Here is a 26,010-nt window from a genome sequence, read left to right as displayed (position 1 = left end):
GCTCCCAGGAAAGCTGGCATGAAGCAGCCAATCCATCCTCAGCATCCACCCCACTCCCCTGAAACGCCCACCGGCAAGTTGAGCAAGAGATGCTGCCTCAACAGCCAGTGCCTGCTCCCAGGCAGGCCAGCCACTTCGTCTGTGTTTCCTTAGAAGCTATGGTAAAAGCAGCAAGAGATGATACTGCTGCCAACAGCAAGGTGCCAGCATCTCCAGACTCCCGTTTGAAAAAACAGAGCAAGGTCTCAGTTAATCAAAGCAGTACTTTAGTCAGGCTTTATCAGTGAATGAGTGCCACAAAGAATGCTATCTGAACGTCTCAGAGATAAAAACTGCATATTCAGGCATTTGAATACCAGTATATAAAATGAACCAGAGTTCAGTGTCAACTAAGCCAGCTGGACTGTGCTGAAAGCCAAGAAGGTATTCCATGTTTTCCTCTGCTAAGAGTGAAGTCAGAATTTGGCCTGCTGTTCCTCTCTTCTCAAAATCTTTTAAAACTTTCAAGGACTTTGTGTTTAAACTAGAAAAGGTGTAACGCCAACAGAGGAATTCACTGCTGCAACAGACAGCCTAAGCCAAGAAGCCAGGAGATTTCTAGCAGGTTAGCACACAATGACCAAATAGCTGAAGCTTCACCATGAGACAATGTCCGATTTTCTCACCACCCCAAGGGAGTTTTTTCTGCAGGCAAGTTATTTTTATTTTATTTTTTTAATTGCAGCTTGTCTTAATACTTGAACAAAGCACTCAGGCATGCTTGAGAGACAGCTAGTTTTGGAGACAAGCTACCAACTAGATGGGACAGCAGGCCTGACCATGTTGGTGGTGCACTTTGACATAAATTTAATCATCAACACCAAAGTAAGACACTTCAAGAGGTTTGCTATTGCCCCTCTGAAAAAAGTTACCGTGCCCAAGCTGGGAAACACACATAGAGTCCTGAAACAGAGTCCAGCAGCTTCATTTAAACCACTAGTAAAGATGAACTTCAGTAAATGGTAAGGTTTAACACCACAACAGCCATGGGGAGGACTCAAGCTCTCAATGGTGGAGAGCTGAGCAGACACCTGGCGTGGAGGAGTTTATTTTCAGACAGCTGCAGCTTTCAACATCTTAGGATATTGCTAGGTTATTGCTTTATAAGACAGAGAATATGGACTTTTCCTCCCACTTATGCACCACTGCTTCGAACGCCAAAGCTACACTGTGCCTGACTCAGCTTTACTTACCTCTGTACATGCCAAAGTAACCTTCCGACCGAATTGTTTTAATGAGGCAGTCAGACCTGCAAACAAAACAGAGAGAGATAAACCACAGGAGCTCAAAGGTGGGGAAGAGCAGAGAAAACCAAAACAAATCTGTTGGAGTGGTTTTAATTTATGATCTGTCAGCAAAACCCTGAGCAGAGAAGGGAACCATGTCAGCCACTGAATGCATCATTGTTCAGGCCTGAGTCCAATTTCAGCCCCTAATTCACAGGGGCTTTGAAACTCCCAGCTCACCCTGCACACGCTGTCTGCTTTCTAGAAACACAAAAGAGAAAAGTGTCACTGCAAGGGCTGTTTATTCAGGGTCCCCTGTAGCAAACACACGAGATGCTCTAACAAGCAGATGCCCATACAGATGTTTTTATTTCCCTTGCAGAGATGGATTTAAAGGGGGCCAAACCCCCAATGCTGACCTGCTTGACTTTTACTCTGAAAATCAACACAAGGCACACAAATACTAGATGACCTGAACGCTCAGTCATCTGTGACCTCCCACGCAGATTAAAACACTTAGTTTGAACACATCGGGTCCCTCAGCAGGCAGGAAGCACTCAGGCTCTCGCCCTGGGGAGAGCACAGCAGTGTGCCACGGAGGCCCACTCCAAGGGGAAAATTGTCACCTCCTTTTTTTTCAACTACATTTACTGAAAATAGGAAAACTGTGCAGGGCGCCAGAATAGCTGTAAGCCTTTCGAAGGCACAGACACACACCTAACAAACCCATATGTGCAGTTCAGGAAGGCAGCATAGATCCCCTGGCAGAGTTTCCCTCTCTAGACCTGAGTGCTGGCCACTTGCTGTGGCCATAGGGGAAGGGAGAGGTGCACATGCATTCATGCGTACATACTTAAGGAACAAAAGGCTCTTTTAAGTAGCAATAAGGGAAGCATAGCTGGAAAACAAGAATACATTTCTAAGAGATTTGGCAACACAAGAAGCAAACTTCATCTCTGCTCTGTAGTATTGCTGAGGTGGAAAAGAAGGAAACAGAGCTCCCTTGAGGGCTTTATGGCCCTACTTGGGTCAAGACTGTTCTAGGTACCCCATATTATTTGTGAAGAGGCCATCCTGCATTGCTGCCAGTTGCAGCAATGAGTTTCCCCTCTCTGCTGGGCCTCCCCACATTTTTTGGGACCCGCTCTTTCACACACCCCACCTCAGCTCTTGCAGCTTGCATGCACCAATCTTGTTCTTGGGAGCAGCCCCCCGGCACATCTGCAAGCCCCAGAAGCCTCAGGGCACCTTTCTCCTATCCCCTCCATCAAGGTCTTCCACTGCAATGCTGGAGGCAAGGCACTTTCCCTGAGACAGCTGTGCTGCTTTGAACAAGCTGCAACAGAAAGGGGAGCAGGAAGAGCTGCTCCCCACCACAGTCACCCATCCCTGCTGCCTCACGGTAAGTCAGTCCCAGCCCCTCAAGCTGCAGCAGAGCGAGATGGAGCCAAGACCATGGCCAGCTTCTTTCTCTCCCTGGAAAAAGGGAGCCAACAGCTAACTAAAATGATACATAACACACCCGGGGCAGCACAGCCCAAAAGCCCAGCTCTCTCCAGCCTTCAGGGCTGCTCCAAAGTGTCTTTGGCTCTTTCAAGGAAAAGCTCCCCTGATGCCAAAGGTCTCTCAAGCTGAGCAGAAGTAAGGCATACTGTCTTAAAAGCAAGACAGCCCAAATTTTAAATTAACTTGCTGCCTTCCTGAGAAGCCAATCCTCAGAGAGGAGAAGCAATCCACAGCAGGAGCAGGACACAAAAAAAACAGGAGAGGCAGGGCAAGACAGGAGGCCACGTCCTGCCAACACACTTGGGCACACAAACAGCACAGGGAGCAGAGTGCTGTAACTGTCAAGGGTAGCACCAGAGCCTACAACCTAAGCTCATGCATAACTACATGCCAACAGCTAGAGCAAGGAGGCCTGGAGACTAAAGCCATCAACATACAGAGCATTTCCTTCCTATCCCCACTCTGTCTCAAATTCTTCTGGGCAGGAAAGAGGAAAATATTGGTGTGGACGAGCAGGGAGCAGGTAACGCTACTTCACAGAATCACAGAATTTTCAGAGTTGGAAGGGACCTCTAGAGATCATCTAGTCCAACTCCCCTGCTAAAGCAGGATTGCCTAGAGCACATTACTCAGGACTGCATCCAGGCGGGTCTTGAAAATCTCCAGAGAAGGGGACTCCACAACCTCCCTGGGCAGCCTGTGCCAGTGCTCTGTCACCCTCACCATAAAGAAGTTTTTCCGTGTATTTGAACGGAACTTCCTGTGTACTAACTTGTGCCCATTACCCCTCGTCCTGTTACTTGGAACCATTGAAAAGAGCCTGGCTCCATCCTCCTTCAACCCACCCTTTAGATACTTGTACGCCATAATAAGGTCTCCCCTCAGCCTTCTCTTCTCCAGGCTAAAGAGTCCCAGCTCTCTCAGCCTTTCCTCATAAGGCAGATGCTCCAAGCCCTTAATCTTAGTTGCCCTTCGCTGGACTCGCTCCAGCAGTTCCCTGTCCCTCTTGAACTGGGGAGCCCAAAATTGGACACAGTTGTGGCCTCACCAGTGCAGAGTAGAGGGGGAGAATGACCTCCCTCGACCTACTGGCCACACTCTTCCCTATGCAGCCCAGGATTCCATTGGCCTTTTTGGCAACAAGGGCACATTGCTGGGCCATGGATAATTTACTGTCTACCACGACCCCCAGATCCTTCTCCTCTGAGCTACTTCCCAGCAGGTCCGCCCCTAACCTGTACTGGTGCCTAGCATTCTTCCTCCCCAGGTGCAGGACCTTGCACTTCTGAATGAAGTAGCAGGAGGACAGGATACACATCATCAGTCCCAGTCCCTTCTCCCCCCTCAATGACACCGGTACTTTTGGCAAACTAAGGCCTGACTCCGGTCCCTAGAATAATGCATCTTGTACAGATTGTGGTGCACCTTCTCACAGCAGATACACAGCCCTAAGCATCCCACACAAATCCCAGGTGAATTTGGTGGGCTGGATATATTCATGCTTTCTCTTCCTACAGCCTGCAGCACTTGATTTTTTTGGATGTAGGACTGCTAGGGTAACTACAGCATGTGTCAACCTGTGATCCTTCAAAAGGATCATGCAGTGCTCTAGACTGGGAATGGGTGACTTCTTCCTCTTTTTAAAACTGACACAACAAAGGAAGGAATAGTAACCTCCAATATGAGAGTCACGGAAACAGAAGAGGGGCAGAAATTCCCTCATGCACCTGATTGTGGTGCAGTAGAAGACCAAATGGAGCTCCTTGTGTTTTGTCCTGAGCCCTAACAGCAGTGAAAACGCTGCTCCCAAGCAAGGGATTCAAACAGATGTTCCCCCTGCAGAGATCTCGTCTGCTGGGATCAGCAGCTTGAAGAGCTGCTTTATTTGCTTTATCTGCTCTAGCACAGCTTGGTTCAAGATTGTCCCCTGGCTTTCCTTGGGACAGCCCAGTTCCTAGAAATGCTGAACTCACCTGAAAGAGGTAACAAAGTGGAAGGACTCCCTGCTGAAAGCCCCGAGGGATGCTGCCCGTGTGGGTGGTACTCACATGCTGGTGTACATCCGCTGGCCATTTTGCTGGTTCTGCAGGCGAGTTTTTGCCAGGTCAATGGGAAATACACAGGTGACCCCGATCAGCCCAGCTATCCCTCCATTGATCAGCTTGGCAGGTAAACTGTAAGGGGATGAGATGCAGAGAAACCGATGCTTTAGCACTGGGATAATGTAAGGGGAGAGAAAGAGGAAAGAACAGAGCTCATTTGCATGACCAGAGTTAACATAATGCTGTGCAACAAGGCTGTGAACCCCCAGCACAGAGAGAGCTCTGTCTCAAGCCAAAGCTTGGTTCTTGCTGTACATATAGGGGAGGAGGGGAAAGCAGCACATAGCATCAGGGCAAACCACTGATGAGTGCAGTGGAGCCAAAGAGCTAAGCCACACATCACTAAGAGCAAAGAAAAACCCTGTTTCCAGAACCCAAGAGTTTCTGTTGTCCCTAGAGAACAAAAGACAGAGCACTAGAGCACACCTATCACATGGACAGACTTCAGTTAGGGCCTGATGGCATCCAAGCCAGCAGGTTTACTGGCAAATGATTTTCAGCACCGAAATCAGATACACACTAATGAGAGGTTCATGACATATCAGCTGCTACCATCAGGTGGGAATGAGCCCAGCAGAAGTGCCCAGCTTGCAGCCAAGGAGCAGACGACTGCAGCTCCAGGAAACTGTTTCCAGACCCACTGCCTGGGGCGAGAGGAACACACGCAAACCAATAGCCCAGTGAAACCACCGCACTGGCAGCCTGCACAGCCACAGATGCAGAGATGTGAGCTCATACCTCTGAGGGAAATCAAAACCTGGCTGGCTGCACATGCTTCTGAAACACAGGGCTTTTTCTGCTCACCTTTGTGTTCCCACAGGGAATTCTTGCAAGTGGCACTGAGTGAAAGCCAGTTCAGCTAAACATGGGTTCCCAGAAAATTCAATTATCAAAAATGTTCAGCACTTATATACTTGATAAACCACTACACATAAGAGACAAAGGAAGCCTGTTTGAGTCAGCTCCCTCCAATAAAACACAGGATATGGCTCTCTGAACACAGGATGTGTCGGATATTAAACTGACGGCTGACAGGAGTCCTAGATTGCAGCTGGGTGAGCTGGCGAGGCCAAGTCCTCCCACAAGGGGAACATGCACACTGCCTTTCATGATGGTGACATAATGCTCTGGATGGGGGCACAGACTGCATTACCCACTGGAAGCAGCAGTAGTGAGGCTGGCCGTGGCACGGTGGGGTGAAGCTCTGCAAACACATTCACCCCCAGCAGCACTGCAGAGCATTCTGCATCGAGGGGCAATTGCAGAGAGGATCAATAAGCAGCCATGCTGAAACAGCTGCCTCTCAGCTCCAGGCTTGAGAGAAAGGCAGGATATGGAGACTCAGGGTTTCAATTTGAGGTCTCCCTAGGAGAAGCAGATAAAAAAGGGGTGGCAAAAAAAATAAAAGCCTTTGCCCACAAATGCTAAGCAAACTCCTTTCAGCCTCTGCTCTCCTGCAGCTACAGCTCCTTCCTCCTCAACACCTGCACCAGTATAACACACACACAGCCCCAGGGCTGGCACAGCTGAAAGAGGTGCCAAGGACAGGCAGACCGACCTGAGCTCAGCCCACATCCCCAAACAAGACTAATCGAGATTAAATCAAGCACAGCACATTAGGAAGGCAGGCCCAAATCAGTGGATGAGCTCATCGCAGGGCCAGAATGCAAGATCTCACCAGCTTGAGACTGTTGCCTTGGGCATCTTTGCACTACGGTCTGGGAAGGGAATAGGTTTGCCTGCAAACTCCTACATGAGAAAGTTTCAAACAGTTAAGATTCACATCATGGCACTCTCCTTATTTAACCCATAGCCACATTGAAAGAGGAAGTTAGAGACCAGATAAACGCATGACAAGATGGAGGCACCACTGGGAAGGAGGGTGTTTCAAGACAGGATCACATCAGCCTCCCCAAATTCAACTTTGAAATCACTGCTGGCAGGTCACAGACTCTAAGGCATAGCCAGTGCCCCCTTCCAACCTCAGCACTGTCATCGCTTCTCTAAGTGTCCCTGAAACACCCAGGGCAGGCAGACACTTGCCTCTCTCAACCTGTTCCAACACTGAAATCATCATAGAGTTTATATCAGGTGGGAGTGAGACACAGACATGTGGCAAACATCTTGCCTGCTGGCACTGTAAGTGCACAAGATTCCCCAACTTCAGCACAGACCCCAGCAATAAAGGGGAATAGTCTGATGTGCCTGGGCAGGCCAAAAATTTGGGCGTCAGCTGCAGAAAGCCTCTCACTCAGCTTGCAGGTGAGAAACCATTGCTTAACACCTCCATCACACCTGAATCCAACCAGGTTTGCCCATGCGCACTGCAGAGGAAGACTAGTACAGACAATGTGGCAGTATTCAGTGAGATGCTGAGATCGAGTTCCACGTGCACTGCTGCAGAAATGCAATGCCCTTGATGTCATCTTGCAGCAAACCACTGCTGTTGATTTTAGTCTTTTGGTATCAATCTCATCTTGCTAAGGGATGACAGATGCACACTGCAAGGGAAGAGGGGTTTGGTTGCTCCTCCAAGCTTAAACAGATCTCTGGCTAGGCTGACTGTGACCGCTGCAGACTTGTGGTCGCATAGATGGGAGAGATGACCTAAGCAGGAGAGGTGAGGCAATTGGGGCACAGAGAAGAACCTGAGACAGAGGGCACTGCACCTGAATCAAATGCTTTTCCCTTGTGACTGAGACATTCCACTTTTCACCTCAGTGTTCTTTGCTCTCTTATAGAAGAAGAATCCACTGTGCCTGGTCTCTCTATCCTATTTAGCTTCTGTATGGTACATAAGGGAAGAGCAACTGACATCACCTACTTGGACTCGTGCAAAGCACTTGATGCTGTCCCACAGAACAACCTTGTCTCTAAATTGGAGAAACATGGATGTGACAGATGGACCACCCAGTGGATAAGGAATTGGCTGAATGGTCACACTCAAAGAGTTGCAGTCAACAGCTCGATGTCCAAGCGGAGACCAGTGATGAGTGGAGTTCCTCAGGGGTCAGTAGTGGGACCAGTGCTGTTCAACATCTTTGTCGGTGACATGGGATTGAGTGCACCCTCAGCAAATCTGCCGACACCACCAAGCTGTGTGGTGCAGTCGACACACTGGAGGGAAGGAATGCCATCCAGAGGAACCTGGACAGGCTTGAGAGGTGGGCCTGTGTGAACCTCATGAAGTTCAACAAGGCCAAATGCAAAGTCCTGCACGTGGGTCGGGGCAATCCCAAGCACAAATACAGGCTGGGAGGAGAGCAGCCCTGAGGAGAAGGACTTGGTGGTGTTGGTTGATGAGGAGCTCAATGCGACCTGGCAATGTGTGCCTGAAGCCCAGAAGGCCAACTGTATCCTGGGCTGCATCAAAAGAAGCGTGGCCAGCAGGTCAAGAGAGGTCATTCTCCCCCTCTAGTCCGCTCTGCTGAGACCCCACCTGGAGTACTACATCCAGTTCTGGGGCTCCAAACATAAGAATGACATGAAGCTGTTGGAGCAAGTCCAGAGGAGGGCCACGAGGATGATCAGAGGGCTGGAGCACCTCTCCTATGAGGACAGGCTGAGACAGTTGGGGCTGTTCAGCCTGCAAAAGAGAAGGCTCCAGGGAGACCTTATAGTGGCCTTCCAGCACTTAAAGGGAACCTACAGGAAAGATGGGGATTGACTCTTTATCAGGCAGAGTAGTGATAGGATGAGGGGTAACAGTTTTAAACTGAAAGAGGGTAGATTTAGATTTGGTATTAGGAAGAAATTCTTTCCTGTGAGGATGGTGAGGCACTGGAACAGGTTGCCTGGAGAAGTTGTGGATGTCCCATCTCTGGATGTGTTCAAGGCCAGGTTGGGTGGGGCTTTGAGCAACCTGGTCTAGTGGAAGGTGTCCCTGGCCATGGTAGGGGAGTTGGAACTAGATGATTTTGAAGGTCCCTTCCAACCCAAAGCATTCTATGAACCTATGCGCAGCTACTGACTCTCACTACCTAGGTGCACAGAGTTTAGTGAAATGGCGAAAACACAAGCTAGCACACAAATAAAGCCATTTGCTCAGTTTAACATGAGAAGGGATAGAAAGGCACCCCAGTTCTCCTAGTGCTCCTCCTCAGCCCTTTTAACTAGTCCCTGTAGCTAGCAAGCTCCTGTTCACACTGCCGAGAGCACATCAGAGGGGCTGGGGGAGATCTTGGAGGACACGTCCCCCCTTCCTTCAAAGTACCAAGCTTCAAATGGCCACAGACATCTGGTCCTTTTGCTCTGCTGAGGCTATTAGAGACATACACCCATCAGGCTCCATGGAGGCGAATCTCAGCGTGCCCTTCATAGGTGTAAGAGAAGAGTTCCAAGTGCTCTCCAAATTGGGTAACTGATGACGGTCAAATCTAGGCACATAAAGACGCCACAATGTTGTCTTGTTATCAGCGCAGCTCAGGACTGTTTTGATTTGCAGAAGGCAGGCATGCAGGAAGATATCCCAATCATGGCAAACACTATGAAGGGGAAACCCTCTGGCCTGCAGCATTCAGACATTGCCAAATCCTGGCCCTCTGTCACCAGGTTTCATTCCCCCACTGACCCCTCCTGTCCTGAGCTGGTAACTTAGAAATGTAGCTGTTAGAAGAGGACCACAAAAAACTCCACAGGAATCCCACAGCATGTAGGAGTTTATCTGGGGCAACTTCACAAGCAGCAGAAAGTTAAACCCACGTGCAAGACTGTGCAAATCCATCTGACACAGCTCTTAGGAAGCTAAGGGTACAAGCGTATCTTTCCAGAAAATGCATCCCAATTAATTTCCAGGGAGGATTCAAATCTACCCTTTGTATATTCCAGGACCAACACTCTTAAGTTCCTGCTGTGCACTTAAGTGTCACTAATTATTGTTGGTACTTCATGTTCCTGCACTCACTCAAGCATTGACTGGCTTTAGAAGGGCATGAGGCTGCATCTACGTGGACTTTGTAATTACAAGCACTGCATCCTTGGCTCCTCAAGGAGCTGGCTTTGCTCCCTTGATGTTAGCAAGCTGAAGTCAGCAGGTCAAGCTGACCTTTGAAAGAGGAAGCAAAAAGGAACAGACTCATGCACAGTAAAAAGCAGAGATCTGACAGAAATAGGCAGTGAGATAGAAAAACTAAAGAAAGCAGAGATGTGACAACACAGCAAAGGCAAAAAATAACAGAAGGTTGAAAAAAAAAAAGCAGGTAAGAAAGGAGCAGAACAGGAATCAGAACTGTTTAAGGCCAGAGCAGATGATCAGGTGATTTCCTCCCACCTCCTGTATCACAAAAGGGATTAAGTTTGAAAGACTTTAAAAGAAAAATCTAAAGCACAACCAACAGCTCAATTATTATTTTTTTTTAAAGTTACCTGATCTGTTTATCAGCCATTTAATTCAAACTTGATCTTGTTAAGAAATGAATCTGTTCCTTCAAATTGTTCCTTAATTCTTTTTCAGCGACTTCTTTTTCACTTCAGTTTCTTCCTGGGAAAAGAGAGAAAGACCACAAGGAGACAAAGTTGAAACACACTCTTCCTGAAGTTCAGGTCCTACTAGGCAGGCTGCAAGGTGAGGCCAGCTGAGGAACAAGTGACTTAAGGGAGCACCTGGTCTCCTCAGAGAGGAGACTGAGCTCCAGAGGGAGCCTTATAAATGCATGTGTGTATAAATTTAAAAAATATAAATATACAAGCACATACAGAGGGAAGAGCTGCCAGAGTCATCATGCTCCGGCAGCACGTGAGGAAGGGCAGCAGCCAGGCAGTGCATGAGTTCTGCCCAGCATCCAGGACAGCGGTACCAGTCACAGCTCTCCCAAACTCCAGGGAGCGTTTCACACCACACCATGTGGATCTCCAACCCTCTGCAGGTCCACCCAGCCACCCCAAGACAATCACGTGTCATTGCAAGACCCATTCAGCACCTCCCTTCAACAAATACGTACTGTTTCTACAGGACAATCTTCAAAAACCTGCTCCTCCAGTGGTTACAATCCTTCCTCTATTTCCCAGCCCAAACGGACAGTCCATGCTCAGTCTCGTGCCAACATTGTCCTTTAAGTAGTGCCTCTCCCTCCCCAAGCTATTGATGTGACTTTGCCCTTTGGACGACACCTTTCAGCTTAGTACCTACTGGCACAGCACTGAAGCTCCAAGTCTGCAGAAAACAGTTCTCTCTAAGACTCCTAATTGCTACTGTTTAACGAGAGCTGGTAGAAGTCACCACACAAAGAAATCTGGACACCAGAGAAAATTTCAGAAGCGGCCACAACCTTCAGCCTTTTGGAGGTGTCCTTGTCTCCTCCTCACCTCCAACCCGGGAATCAGGTGCCCCATGCTTTCATCAGGCATCTCAGCAGCACTCAGCCACTCTCCTCCCTCTCCCCTTCCAGCTGCCACCCGGGTGGCGAGCCAGAAGCAGAGGAGATACCTTTGCCCTTTGCCTCTGGAATGAAATTTGCCCCTTAATTGCAGATTTCCTAAGCCACACAAAATGTCACATCCAACAAGGTAGTTTTCAGGCTGACACTTCTGCTCTGGAGATACAACCTGAGGGACAGAGGTGTTCCTGAGAATAAAAGGTCCTTGAAAGTGTAAGGAGCTGGTGATGGTGCAAACAAGTACGGGAAGGAGAGGTGGTGAGGTTACACACATTCAGTACTGACCTACTCCCCTCCCTGTTGTATCAAGTGCCAAGGACAGGGCAGCAGGAAAGCATTTGCACAGTCTCATGCTTGGACAATACAGAACTAAAACTTCCTCTTCTGGAGTCCCACATTCAGCCAAAGCCAGGAGAGACCAGCACATAAAGCTCATTAAGAAAATGGGGTCCTCTCCAAAACACTACACACCAATGTCACCCACTACACTACACTATTATATCTCCCATCCCTTCCGTGATCCTTCTTCAGACAATTTACCTGTTTTTGACTGATCCATAGAAGCAGACCTTAAAAATCTCCAGATCAACTAAGTCTGCACTTTCTGAGTAAAAATCACTTACACCTTTTGCTGCGCATCCACAAGAGTAGTTTGTTTCAGATTAATCTAATTCTCTATCAATTTAACCAGAATAAGACCAAAATATAAAAATAAAGGGAGACCAGCTGCTGAAAGCCTGTAACCCTGGCATAAACAAGCCCTGAACCATGAAAACTCACTTGATAATGTCTATATCCTCAATAAGATATTTGTGTTTATTGAGGCATCAGTTCTGGCAAAATACATGCACCGAGTGGTCCTGACACCGAGCTCCAAGCTCTGGCAAACTTTCCTCTTTTTGTCTCTGTTGCACCCTTCCCTGCGGAAAGGCACGCAGGAGGTTAGGCACCCATCACAAAGCACAATGCAAGAGAAGACAGCAAAGCTGTTAATAGTCACTACTAATATGCAGCGAGAGACTGAGAAGGACACACAAATGTATCACAGGGCTGTTTCTTACCTGTTAACACAAGTAGGGTGATGGGGGTGGGAGAAGACGCTACCACACCAAAAGGGACTTGGGGCAGCTGGGTTTAGCGCTCTCCTCCCTTTTTTTCTTTTGACTTGCGGCTTCAGCTCTCCACCCTCTGGGTAACTGCAGAGCCCTCCCCAGCTGCCTGACCCAGCTGGAAAACTGCTGCTGTTCCCAGCAGGGAACAGATGCACCTGCTGCAGCTGCACAGCAGGAAGGGGTCAAACCAATCTTTCTGGGTTTAAAATCAGGCGAAGTTACAGGCTTCCTTGGTGCTGGCAGTATGGGCAGCAAATGCCAGGACTAGTATCATCTCCCCTAACAAAAGCTACTCAACTCATGGATGAGCCAAGGGAAGTGAACAATGTGATCATTTTACAGCAGACACCAGCACTTGATAACTGTTTATACAGCACGTGGCACAGCGGAGGCCTGAATGTCCGTGGCCAGCGGATTTTAATGCATTAAGGGATTTTAATGCACTGAAATGGAAAGCTTATTTGAGCTCTCTTTGTTTAAACAGAGCTCCAGCGAATGACCATTTGCAAAACAAACCCAAAGTCACTACAAAGTCTATCTGAGCATTTTGCTGTAATCTACAGAACCCCCTGAGTCCCTTAAAAGATGGTAAATGATGAAGACTTTAGTCTGGCCTGGGAGTTCCTGGGGAGAGCTGGACCCCAGTCCCTCCCAAGGCAGGAAAACAGCTGCTGCAGTCTGTGAGGGGGAAAAACACAGGCTGGCAACAGAATGCCAGTAATTTTATAGGATATCTAAAAAACAAATCCAGAAAAACATTACACATTTAACCTAGAAAGGAAAGAGATTACATGAAGACCTAAGTCTATCTCCCCAGGAACACGGTGCTCTCAGGAGCCAAAAAATGCACACAAAAGCAGGCAAGCAAAGCTTTTGCAGCAAAGCAGGTGTGTAGCTCCAGGACATCCTACAGGAGCAAGGCTTGCATCTTCCCAGGAAACCTCCCATCAGCACCTGCATTGGGGCAGCAGACAAGCCAGCAGCACCAAAAAGGTGCTGATACCTCAAAAAGTCTTCATGCGGTTAAACTTCACAGCCAGGCAGACAACAGCGCTGCTGGAATGGGGAACCTGCATAGCAGGAGGAGCAGAGGAGCTGGGAGGAATTTGGTAGCGAGTGGGCAAGGGAAACAAGAGCTGCCAGAGACCCACATCAAAGTTGAAGAGGCTGAGCAGCCCTCACGGAAGGGGGTTTTTAAATCAAACATCCCATCATTAAGAAAGTGAGAGCTGCACGGGCAATGAATTACATGGTGTTAATTCCTTCCTAGAGTGCTGTTAACACAGCTAGGCATGGATTAATGCCCCATTACTCACACACCGGGACGTCCCTTCTACATTTATTAAAATGATCAAGCAAATTAGTTTCAGAGCGACGCGCACACCACAGCACAGTGAATCACCTCCGTGCTTGGTGGAGAAGCAGTGCAAACATCCTGAAGCCCATGCTGCCGTGCGCAGAAAGCCCAGGAGCCTCCTCAACCCAGCCTCTCCCTTTTCCCAGCTCCAAAATCCAGCTCCAGAGAGCAAAAGAGCAGCCAGATTAGGGGTACCACAATGCAAATCTAGCCAGCTCTGGATGTATCTGGTCCTCACAGCCTCAGCCACTGGCAAAATGGTGCTATTTTGCTCACCTGCCTTGCCACACACACTCATCCACCTACGCTATCCAGACAGTAAGGTTTTCTGCAGGATAGCCAGCTTTTGCATACTGCAGACCTGCTGCACTTCTGATCAGCCTGGGGCACAGGAGCGGACTCTTAACCTCTGGTTCTTGCCTTATCACCTGAAGGAAAAGTGCTTACCAGAGAATCACTGCCCAGCTTGGGGCATGAAGGGGAGCACACAGACACATGCCATGTGTGCTGCTGGCAAGCTTGGATGAAGATAGAAGCACCCAACATCTCCACAAGCCGAGACATCATGGGAGAAGGAACAGATCAAGCCTACCCACACCTCTTTGACCACACTCATAGCATTTATTGCCACTGCACTGCCCTATGGCTGTGGGTTGCCACCTCTACACCCAGATGCCACTGCTCTGCCCACAGTCTCACCCTGGGGGTCCCCACAGCTCAGCACCCTTCTTCTTGCCCTGCTCTCCCTCTGCCAAGCTGCCAGAGCCACTGCTGCCATTCTCCAAGCCAGCTGCAGGCCCTGACCAGTTCCCCCAGTCCTGCCAGCAGACCCCTACCCAGAGGCTGGCTCTTCATTTCTACCCTCCGCCAGCCCTCCCATTTTCAGACTCTCCCCTCCCCAGCAGCCCCACTCTGCAGCTGAGCGCAGCCTCTTGGGCACAGACTGTCGGACACGCCGATTTATCTGAGCGCACACAGGCTGCTGTTTTGACAGAAGACCTTTAGCCAACGTCAGCTGGCACTACAGCTGAAGGAAACAATCCCGTCCTCTCCCTACACCCGAACATGCATTCCCATCCCTGCTTTCGTGCCAGCAGAAACATTTGTGCGGAGTGGTCAGGCAGGGATGAGACAGAACTGGAGGCCAGCACATGCTGAAGCTGTCACTGAAAGCAAACATTCAAACTACAACCTTGACTTGAAAATAAACAGCAGAAGGGGAAGACAGGACTCCCTTAGTGCCCCAGCCAGAGAAGACAACATCAAGAAGCAGGGCTCAGAGGGTGACAGGAGGGGAGCAAAGCCGTGCCAGCATCCACTGTGTCTAGAGGACAGTCATGCAACTTCTCACAGTCAGAGAAGGGAACTGAGGGCAGCAATCAGCAACTAGTACCTGCTAGGAGAGGAGAAACCCTTTAGGGTCAGCACACCCTCACAGCACAAAAACATTTGAAGGTGAGGATACCCTGCCAAATTTTGCTAATGACTGAAGCAAAGCTGCCATCGCAACAATAAGGTTTAAGGAGCGCAAACTGAACTACAAATATTTCCTGAGAGAAGCTGCTTTCTAGATGTATGCCAGGTACAAAGTGCACAAGGGAGTCGGCAGCAGGAAATCTAACCTGGGGAGAAGCTGTCAAGTTGGCTCTCACCTGCTCAGGACATGTTGGGATAGAGGGGATGGAAGGAATCAGTGGCAGTTTCATCTATGCTGCTTGCTTGCCCCTGGGCTCTCAAAAGCAGGGACTGCCATGAATTTCCTTGCAGCACCAGGCAGGGCATTAGCTCTCAATAAAACAAAGTACCTCTTAAACAACGCTCACCATCAAAAACTGTCACCTCTCTGGCTGCGTAGTGGGAAAGTGCAGAAGCTCCAGGGCTGCAGACACAAACTCACCTGCCTCTCGATCAGCAGCTAACTGTCTCCGTAGGAGGCTGGGCTTTGAAAGCACCAAGCCCAGGGCAGGTTTCCCCTTAGCCTCAGGTGAAAAAAGGCCAAAGTCCCAGAGGGGAGGTGCCATGCCACCTGCCTGCACCATTGGCCGCTCGCACCCCCATGGGCACAGGCTCAGTGGCACAGTGCCCACTCAGCTTGCAAGACAGCGGGTATGCTGAGCCCCAGCACACAGGGTGCTCGCTCCTCCTTCCCAATCCCAACAGCCTCCTGCAAGAGCCCTCAGCTCCTGCAGCCCCATCCGTCCTGCACAACTTACCTCTGCCTTGTGTGCCTTCCCTCCCACTGGCTGCTTGGGATGAGTGTCCCCAGGCACCCTCCTATCTACAGCCAAATGTACCAGAGCACATGCACAGTGAAAACAGTCAGGCTGGCACCCTTGCAAAACAGCAGGCAAACTTTGCCCCCATATCTGGCCTCCACGCTCCTTGCAAACTGGGCTCAGTCTGTGAAGTCTTAACTTCTCCATGCTGCAAGACCTTGTGATGATAGAATGCCTCAAAACATCTCCATTGTGCCACAAAGAAAGAGGCAAGTTCCCTGGCGGTGCAGGACAGTCCCCAGGCTGAGGGCATGTTTATAGAGGTGTTTGGCTTTGCAAACACAGGTGGTGGCAGTATAGATTTACCTGGATGCCCACTGAGGGGGAAAAAGGGACCAAAAGTCCAAAGCAAAGGCTCCTAAGCTCTCATTCCAGTTCCATCGCTGACTTGCCCTTTACCTTCAGACAGGATTTCCAACTACAACGTGCAGTCTGAGGAACACCCTGCTCCCATGACAACATTCAAGCTTAGGAAAAAACAACCCATGAACCAAAATAGTCCAACATCTTAGCAGAGGCACTTGGCCACCACATCCTTTACCCAGAGATCAATGTAGTTACCCAAAATGTTACAAAAGGAGAGGAGCCACAACAGGGCCATGGTGGAAGTGTCGCAGGGAACTATCCTGGGACTACAGCAATGTCCTATATTCTGATACTGCACGCACAGTGTCGCGACTATCCTCTCCCTTGGGATTTATTTGAGATACCAGGGAATTCAGAGACCTCATTTACTTTCACACAACAGCAGTCAAGAAGACCAAACCGAGACAGCAGAGACTGGCCTTGGAAACGCAGCCACCTCCACCACTCTCCAAGGACAGAGATGGCTCAGCACTCAAGAGCTGCTTTTGAGTTGGTCCAACCAACCCTCCCATCTCAGGGACAAAAGTCCCACCACATGCTGGAGGCAGCTCTCTCCTGATCTGCCTGCTGGCGTCAGTCACTAGGGCCACCTCAATGCAAAGCAAAAGAGACACCAAACACATCAGACAAACACTTTACTGCACCTAGCAACTGTCCCTCTGCCTGCTTGGCCTCAGCCACACTGGGAAAAGCCAACATAGCTGCCAACTCCAAAGCTAGGATCAGAGAGAGTGAAGCAGCAGGTATTACTGGAAAGGAAGGAGACAAAAGAGCAGGGAAAGAGGTGGGGATCCTCCTGCCTCCAGGCAGTAGGAGCAGGAGGAATACACCGTTTTTCCACGCTGTCCCCTCTGGGCTCTCCATCCTGCTGGAAGTGACAGGCTGGCCCTTGACTCCCAGCACAGTGTCATGCAACTTTGCCTGCTTTGCTGAGAAACCTTAAGCAATAAGTCAAGACAACAAGCATCTGCTGTTACCTCTGTGAGAGCTAAGGCTTGGAGAAAGGCCTTGAAAAAGCACTGTGAGTAGCAAGAGAAGTGCCTTCCTGACCTGGAGAGCTTCTCCAGGCCAACCAACCAGGAACTTGCTTAGATTGGTGCAGAAGCTGCCCTATTGCTTAACAGGGGGAGTCCCATGGAGGCCTCTCCTTGCATCAACATGATCTCTCTCCCAGACATGTCTTGTACCCCTCAGCTCTACTTCAGGACAGCTCAGGTAACAGAGTCCAGTTCATAGGTCCTAACACCAGGTTATCAGAGTACATCCCACTTCAGCCAGGCAGAAAGGTTTGCAAAGGACAACTGCTCAATGCAAGGCCATCTGCATTCAAGTCAGACAGAAAGACTTGAGGAGCAGGCCTGGGATGATCTGGAACAAATGTCAGATACACCCTTCAACATTGCATGTCTTGGGAAACTGCCATGGATCAAGGGCCGGAAAGCTAATGTTCATCTTGAAGCTGGGCTTGGGTATCAGCACTGTAGCACACCAAGAGGCCCCAATGCAGATCTGGGACCTGTTATTTTAGGGGCTGCACAGACCTTCAGTCAAGGACAGTCCTTGTCCTAGAGGTTTTGCAGCTGAACTGCAAGATGAGATGAGTGAGGACAGACTAGAAGAAGTGACTCACCCAGGGCTCACACGACAAGTCTTGCTGTCCTTGATATTGGGGCTTCCAAGCTGAAGGAACCAGAGGAAAGGTTTCAGCAGGACAAATGACATTGCCATCATCTCACTGAGAACATATAGCAGAGTCCTGCTCCATAGGAGGGCAACACATTAAAACACTCTCTAACTGCAGTGCCTTCTTCACAGGAGAGAGACACAACAGGTTTAGAAGTGCTTACAGCACCCCAGCAAGACTGAGGGCAGCAAAAGAAACCTATGGGAGCTGTTGGCACTCTTCCCATCTCAACTTGCCTCGTCTCCAAGTTCTCAAAAAGGCAATTGGTCTAGTGGATGAGTCTCAAGAGACCTGGCTCCTCTGCTCTGCACAAATGCCACATCAAGCATGCTACAGCCCTGCTCCTCTCTCATTCCTCTGAATATTTACAACACAAGTAACAAGCCTCTAAATTATGGACTCGTGCTCAAAGGCATGAGTCTTGTCTCTCCATGGTTTCTAAAGGAACATGGACCAAGAGGCGTAGAAGCCAGAGGGCCAAAACCCCTTTCTATACATCTCCTATCATAAAATCTTCAGTGATACGGTGATATGAGGTCAGAGTATGGCCACAGCAGAAATTCAGGCCCAGAATTTTGCTTGAAAATAGTGGTGGGCTCCAGCCTTTGGTCTATAGAGACCTGCAAGTCTCTGCACCAACCCAAAGGGGTCTGTAAAAAGTAGTTACAGAACAACTATGCAAACACATGCAAACACAATGAACTCTCTCTCTGGAAACTTCTAGAGAAAATTGTTATTTTAATTAAGTTTATAATGGCCTATGTTATTTTGCAGCTGAAGATCCAACAGCTAACTGACAGTACAAGCTAACTGACAGTAAAATTGCCCACACATGATCATGCTGGTGTACAAGCAAGTTTGCAGCTTGGATATCTTTGGATGACATAAGCATGTGCATATTACCAGTGATACCCCTTTCCAAGTGCCACTTGAGAAATCATGTAGTCACACATTGAACTGGTGTGATTCTAACTATTTTTAAACCCACCTTCCTCTGGACTAGTTCTCCTTACCAGTTTTTATGAAATTACAGCTTCAGAAACATACAGCATTAACTGGAGAAACAGAACAGCTTCACTGAGAAGTTTAATTCTGGTGGATGGGAGACAGCTGGGAAAACAAACAAGAACTTATATACAGCATTTCCTCTTCAATAATCTGTGGTGGTCAAGAAAAGGCAGAGCCAACTGACGGTGATAGACCAGCCCTCTGATCTGGAAGGACTTACCACTGAGAAATTAAATGGTGCAAATCTCCCTCACTCAGGTGCTCTGCCAAGAGACCAGCAGAGTAAAAGAAAGGTTCCCCCGTTCCCAATTTAAAATAATCACCATGTACAAAGCAGTAACTAAAAACAACCAACCAAAAAGCCCAAGGAAAAGCAAGGGTTGGATTCTAGCTTATTTGGTAGGAATGAGGCAGAGCACTGAGCTGAGGTCCTGGGGCGTGAAAGGGACCATTCATTCCCCACAGGCAACAACACCAGGGCTCCTGGCTCTCAGACCGATCTCCTCTGAAAGGAAGGAGTGCTAGTGGCCCTGCTGGGAGGAATAATCATCTTTTCAGGCCGAATTGCAGCAGTACCTCATTAGAGCAACACCCAAACACCCACAGAGCTGTTCCTGTTAGATGCCTTGAAGTGCATCCTCCTTGGACAGTGCCAACTTGCTGCGGCCAAACCCAAGGCTGGAGAGGGGAAGGACTGACGATGCAGGTCACTGCTGTGCCCACTGCAGACCCTCTGCTGAGACCTGGCAGTCCTGCCTCAGGGCTACCATCGGGCGCACAGGATGGATATCATGCAATGCAAGGTCTCCGGGACCCTGATGATGGCTCACAAGTCGGAGAGCTTGGCAGCAGCAGTGTCAAGGACTTCCTGTTAGGGATGACCACTACGTTCCTGTCACAAGATGAGTATGGTTTTTCTAAGAGTGCTGCATGCAGCCCTAGAAAAGGCTTTTTCTTCTTGAAAGGGGGGGAAAGAAATGCTTTTCTTCTTTTGAGAAGAAAGAAAAACAAGCCACAAATCCAATTTTGTTTCCCCTATATTGTGTTCCTTCAGGCAGATGTTGAATGAGACGCGTGCCAGAAATAGCCCCAACTTCAGCTACTCCAGGGCTATAAATGAAGCTCCATCCCTTCCAGCTCAGCAGCCAGCAAGGGGCCTGCTGAGCTGGCTCTGACACATGGCTGCTCCCACAGCACAGCACAAGGGAAGACCAATGAAGCTGCTGGGTTAAACTCCACCATGTCAAAGCTGCTTCTTCCTTCTCCAAACTCATCCAAGCCAGTAAACAGACAGAGAGAAGAGAGAAGGGAAAAAAAAATCCCTACTGGCTAAAAAAGCTGGCTTAGAAAATGCCCCCTGTCTTGGTGTGTGCCAAGCAGCCCACAGCTCTGAGCCAGCAGGCTGCTCTGATCCTGCACAGAAAGCCTCCTACCCACCAAGCCAAGCAGTGTCCCTTCCTGCCCATGAAACAGAGAAAAGAAAAAAGAGTAAAAAATAAAAAAATATCACCACCTCTGGCCAGCTTCTGAGGTACCCCAGCAACCATCACAGAATCTGCTACATTGGAAAAGACCTGTAAGATCATCTAGTCCAATCATTAACCTAACACTGACAAGCCCACCACTAAACCATGTCCCTAAGCACTATATCTACATGACCCTTAAATACCTCCAGGGATGGGGACTCCACCACTGCCCTGAGTAATGCATTCCAATGCCTGATGACCCTCTCAGTAAAGAAATTCTTCCCAATATCCAATCTAAACTTCCCTTGGCACAACTTGAAGCCATTTTCTCTTGTTCTATCACTTCTTACTTGACAGGTCGACTCCCGCCTCTCTGCAACCTCCTTTCAGACAGTTGTAGAGAGTGATAAGGTCTCTCCAGAGCCGCCTCCTCTTCTCCAGGCTAAACAACCCCAGTTCCCTCAGCCGCTTCTCATAAGATATGCGCTCCAGACCCCTCACCAGTTTTGTTGCCCTTCTTTGCACATGCTCCAGTGCCTCAATGTCCTTCTTGTGATGAGTGGCCCAAAACTGAACACAGTACTCAAGATACGGCCTCACCAGTGCCGTTTCTCTTCCTACAGACTTTTTCATTTTTTATTATTTTTTTCCCTGCAATGCATCCTTTAGGAGCTGCACATGGCTACCTCCGTACCACCAGTACAGCATATACCATCACAGCTCCTTGCCACACTAACCACTCACAGTTTTTCATCAAAGCATTGGGCTATCCTGGGAACAGGCTCTAAGGAAGGAGAAATAAACTTATCTGCTTCAACCTGCTGCAGACAGACTCGTGTGCATCCTGTCACTCCACGGAGATCTCACAGAGGCTTTTTTTTTTTTCCTACCATGCCTCCCAGGTGGGCCAGGTCCTCAGCAGATGCAAGCCAGAAGAGCTCATCATCTCTGCTGGAGCCTGGGGACTTGGTCCCCCACCAGCTGCAGTGAGAGGGCACATTATTACAAGCACATACACACTTCTGTCCAATTTCATGGGGTTTCCTTGCCTGTCTGCCTCTAACAGCCTCATCTACTCAACAATGCTCCTGCACAAGCTCATGATGACTGGGAACAGCTCAGGCCTTGACAGTCCAAGCTTACTTGGCAAGGGGGAGAAACAGCAAATAAGGAAAGTAAAGAGAGGGAGCGGGAGCAGGCAGGATACCTGCATCTCACCCCACCAGATACTTGCAGGAAACCTGACCAAAACCATGCAAGCACATTAGCTGCTTTCCAGCACGGCTCTTCCTGCTCCTTCTTCCAGCTCATGCTCACCACAAAGAGCTCCTGTGATTATTGCAGGAAGGGGAAGAGTGGAGAAATGCAGGAAGCCTCCTTCCCATGTGTAGTGATCTTGGCTGAAAAGAGCCCCAAAAATGCTTAACTCACTAGTTTTAGGAGCAGTGCAGGACCTTACTATCCCACATGCAGGACTACGGGAAGAGAGACACATGCCACCATCCTGGGCTCACAGGCACCATTCCAGGGTGGTCAATCACTAACTGGCATTCACTCCCATAACCTGCATCTTCTGGGGGGGGGGGGGGGGGGGCAGGGAGAAAGAAAAGAAAACCAAAAACTGGTGGCAAGCATCCTGCCAGCATCCCACGGGACCTAGCTAAGCTCTGCACATGGCAAAAGGAACTGAGGACCATAGCGCTGCAAAGAATGAAATTGCTTGCAACTATTTTTTGTCCTTTCACAACAACCTTGCCTTTTCACAGTCTCAGTCATGAGCTGCACCAGAATATACCAGCCACTTCCTCTGCTGCAGGAGTCACTGAGGGGAAATACACTAGACAATAAAGCAAAATTGCTAACAGTACCTAGTTCATAACCTAATTGGAGCAGAGTTCAAGCACAGGTTGCTAAAGTTTATTTCTGTATATTTCCACCTCCCAGTCTGTGACATATCACACTGATTTAATTCTATAGGTCCTTTTCTACAGGCAGCGTAGAGCACAGGAAATATCCAGGGCTAGCTGTTTAGCAAACCTGCACTGAAAGCTTCCTTCTGTCTACTGCACCTGGTGCTAATTCCCTTCACAGCTCTGCTCATTAACAAAAATACAACACAATAAAAGAGAACCGCACACATATACACCTTGCCCAAATTCCCTCCATACTGGCTGATCTTGAGTCATCACCAGCGATTAACTGTTGCCATGCACTGAGAAGGACACGGTTATTAAATTAATAGGGGCTGCTTAACCTGGCTACAAATATACATGAGTTCTTTGTGCCTTAGTGAGCTAATAAGGCATGTGCTAATTACATTAATTCAAACAAGCCCAGCGTGCCCTGAGGGCAAAGGGAGAGAAGAGCGCATCAAACCCAGGCTCTTTCATAATAGCTGTGCGAGAGCGGAAAGTACTTGCCTTGACATGGCTTTTGGAGGAGAAGCATAGGAGCACTGTGGCTTGCACCCTATGGCTCGCTCAGCACAGCTGCCTGCTTAATGTGCGACAAGACTTGCTTGTTCACCCAGCCCTTGGTGCAATGGCAGACACAGGAACCCCTCTCCAAAGGGCCAGCCAGCTTGTCCCTTCCTACGTCTGTGGCCCAGAGCACATTGCAAGCCTCGGCATGACACCCTGCTGCTTTGAGACCGTTGAGCCTGGGACACTGCAGGCAGCCCCCTTCCCACACGGACCACGTGGCACTGGCAGCCTCCAGCCATGGAGCAGCACCGGGGACTGCAAGTCGTCCAGCATCCTGCCATGCGCTCCTCCTTGCAGAGGCCTGTCTCCTCCACATCCCCAAAGCCAGCCAGACACAGCTCAGCCAGACAGGCACCACGCAGAAGCTGCAGTGTGAGCTCAACCAAGTTAGGCAATCCCAACCAGCTCCCTTAACTTATCTGGCAACAGGCAGGCAGGCGCAGGCAGGACCATGTGCACCTCCCATGTCAAAATAGGAACAGAGCCTTCAGAAATGGGAAGGGAAAGGGACAAACTGTGGCAGGGAAAAGCAGAGGGACAGCAGGAAAGAGAGACACACAATCCCAGCAAGGTTCAGATACGCTCAGAGAGGAGCCTCCCATTTCTCCAGCCCAAGGGTAACCAGATCCCTCACCTCTGCCACCCCTGGCGAGGAGCCTTCCTCAGCATCAGCTGTGCTCACGCTAAGGGTGTCTGCTAGGCACTGCCATCACCTCCTGGAATGCAAGGAAGGAAGAGGAAGAGGAAGAGGAAGAGGAAGAGGAAGAGGAGAGGAAGTCGGTCGTATTTCTTTGCATCTCCAATGACACGTGCTCACCAAGCGCTTTCTGAAACATGCGCTTGTTCCTGTGAACGCTAGGGGACTGTGCCAGAGCAAATCAAAGGCGTGTGTTTTTTTCCCCCTCTGCCCCCACTTCTTCCTATATTGCTGCATCTGGCAGTACAGAGGGCTATCCCCAGGAGGCTGGCAAAGCAACCACCTTTCTCTGGCAGCAAGGACTATGCCATGTGAATTGCAGGGTGTTTTAAAGACGTGATGCTAACTCTCCCCCACCAAGAGAGAATCTACAATCAGGCACCAGGCGAGACACAGGGCTGCAGAAGGGTAGTACAACACGCTTTGTCCTGCACAAAGAGGCAGTGGTACAGGTTCGATGCAGTCTTGACAGTGGGTCAGCAGAGAAGATGCAAACATTTTCATGAAGGAAAACATACTCAGGATTTTTAGCCCCTGGAAAGTGCATCTCTCTTAAGCCACGTGATTCTCTTTCCCAGAAGAGGCTGTGGTTACTCAACCACTAGTCCAGCATAACTTCAGGCTACTGCCAAAAGGAGAGAGCTCTTAATTCCCCCAGCAACTAGAGGAACTAATTTCAGACCAGGCCTATTCCCAGGACAATACGTAGCTGTGAACACATGAACGCTTGTGCTGGCACAAAAAGAGAAGCAGAAGTGAGAAGCAGGGCTGCCCCCCTCTCAGCAGTAGCCTGACTGCTGTGGACACTGGAAAAAAAAAAAAAAACACAAAAAAACACAATCAATAAAATAGAATAAGAATCCCTCCAGCGCAGCCTGAGAGATAAGGGCTTCTGGGCCCTGAACAAAATGAATTAAAAGACCTAAACATCCAGAGCCCTGTGGGGCTACACGTCAACTGATAGGTGCCACTTGGAGTCCCGAAGAGGCCCTGCATAAGTCTGGCTGGAACAGCAATCCATTCAGCAAACCCCATGCCCTGCCCCCATAGCAAAGCCATAGTGACCCAAGAGAGCCAGCCGCTAACATGGGTGCCAATGCTAAAATATCATAGGTTAATGAAACAGGACCCCAGGGTCTGAAAGGATGTAAACCCTCCTATGTCACCCTCTGGAGTCACCTAAGACAAGGTGACAGAGAAGCATTGAGCAGGAGCCACCATATAAGCATGCAAACGCTAGCGTACAGGCTGCAAGCTCAGCTGCTCACTAGAGCCAAGACTGTATTTCAGGTGCCTTTTGTATAAGAGACCAGACATAGACAGTAGAGAGGACAACAAAAGGACATCTCCTAGCCTCCCAAACACTTTGCAACAGCAGGTGGGGACCTTTCTGAGGAAGGAAGCTTACCTTATTACTTCCCACCACTGAAGGCAGAATTTGATGCTACCAGTACCCAAGAAGAAATGCCAGTTAAATGTCATGTTAATCAATATTCCTTGCCTCTCAGCCACAGGAATAGCGATGCAGGACACCGCTGCTGCCAACCCCTTTGCTGTGGGGGTACACGAACATACCTGCTCCACTCTTGCATCACAAACAGCATTTCTCTCCTCTCACCTCAGCTGTTTGCTTACGCCAAAGCTGTTCAGATCACAGCAAAATGGTTCTGTGCTAAATGCACGTCAGCGGCCCCACATGGGTCACGTTGCTCCTAAAGAGGTTAGCAGCTCCTCCAGGGAAACTCGTACGTGCTCTGTGACAAGCAGAGAAACTGTCAAGGGGACTGCAACCACTACCTGACGGCTCAGGAGTCTGTGGCATTATCCATCCAGCAGCTCCCTGCTCACCTTGAGTGCTGTGAATCACCAGGCTGCAGGGCAGGCAAGGCATCCCCAGCAGGAAGACAACATACTTAGGAGGCTACAGGCAAATGAAAACACATGCAGTCCTGCTCACCTAAACAGAGCAGAAGGACATGGGTAACACAAGAAAGGAAGAAGAGTGACAGGAAAAAAGTTCAGTAAGTCAAACTTGGACAGTCATTCTCTGGACGCTATATGTCTCACCTGGCTACTCCACATGCACAGTGCAATGCTGCTACCTGCCAAATGTATTCACAAGAATTTACTTCACACATTAAGCATCCTCAGTAAAGAAATTCATCTTGCATTGCTTAAGAATTAGACCCGTTTTCAGAAAGCTTCCAAAAAAAAAAAAAGTCACCCCTGAAGCACACCTCACAGCCCTGCTCTACCAACCAAGGCTGTCTTGCCAAAGCGTGTATGGTGGGAAGTACCATTAGACACACTGAAC

The 26,010-nt window shown here is 49.2% G+C and overlaps 1 protein-coding gene across 1 annotated transcript in view; it reads right to left on the bottom strand.

Moving 5' to 3' along the window:
• SLC25A22 (solute carrier family 25 member 22) overlaps window positions 1-25,350 on the bottom strand; it is a gene marked incomplete at its 3' end in the record, with an annotated part of 43,886 nt that extends 18,536 nt beyond the window's left edge. The window contains exons 1-4 of the mRNA XM_082485814.1: window positions 25,315-25,350; window positions 10,238-10,352; window positions 4,820-4,945; window positions 1,233-1,288 (exon numbers count right to left, since the gene is read on the bottom strand). Coding sequence (XP_082341940.1) covers window positions 1,233-1,288; window positions 4,820-4,945; window positions 10,238-10,257 — 202 coding nt within the window. The 5' untranslated portion in view covers window positions 10,258-10,352; window positions 25,315-25,350. The remainder of the gene's footprint in view (window positions 1-1,232; window positions 1,289-4,819; window positions 4,946-10,237; window positions 10,353-25,314) is intronic.
• Between the last annotated feature and the right edge of the window lie 660 nt (window positions 25,351-26,010).

The sequence above is a fragment of the Vanellus vanellus genome (genome assembly GCF_965231255.1).
Source record: "Vanellus vanellus genome assembly, chromosome: 6".
NCBI lineage: Eukaryota > Metazoa > Chordata > Aves > Charadriiformes > Charadriidae > Vanellus > Vanellus vanellus.
This window is presented reverse-complemented; position numbering and strand designations above follow the sequence as displayed.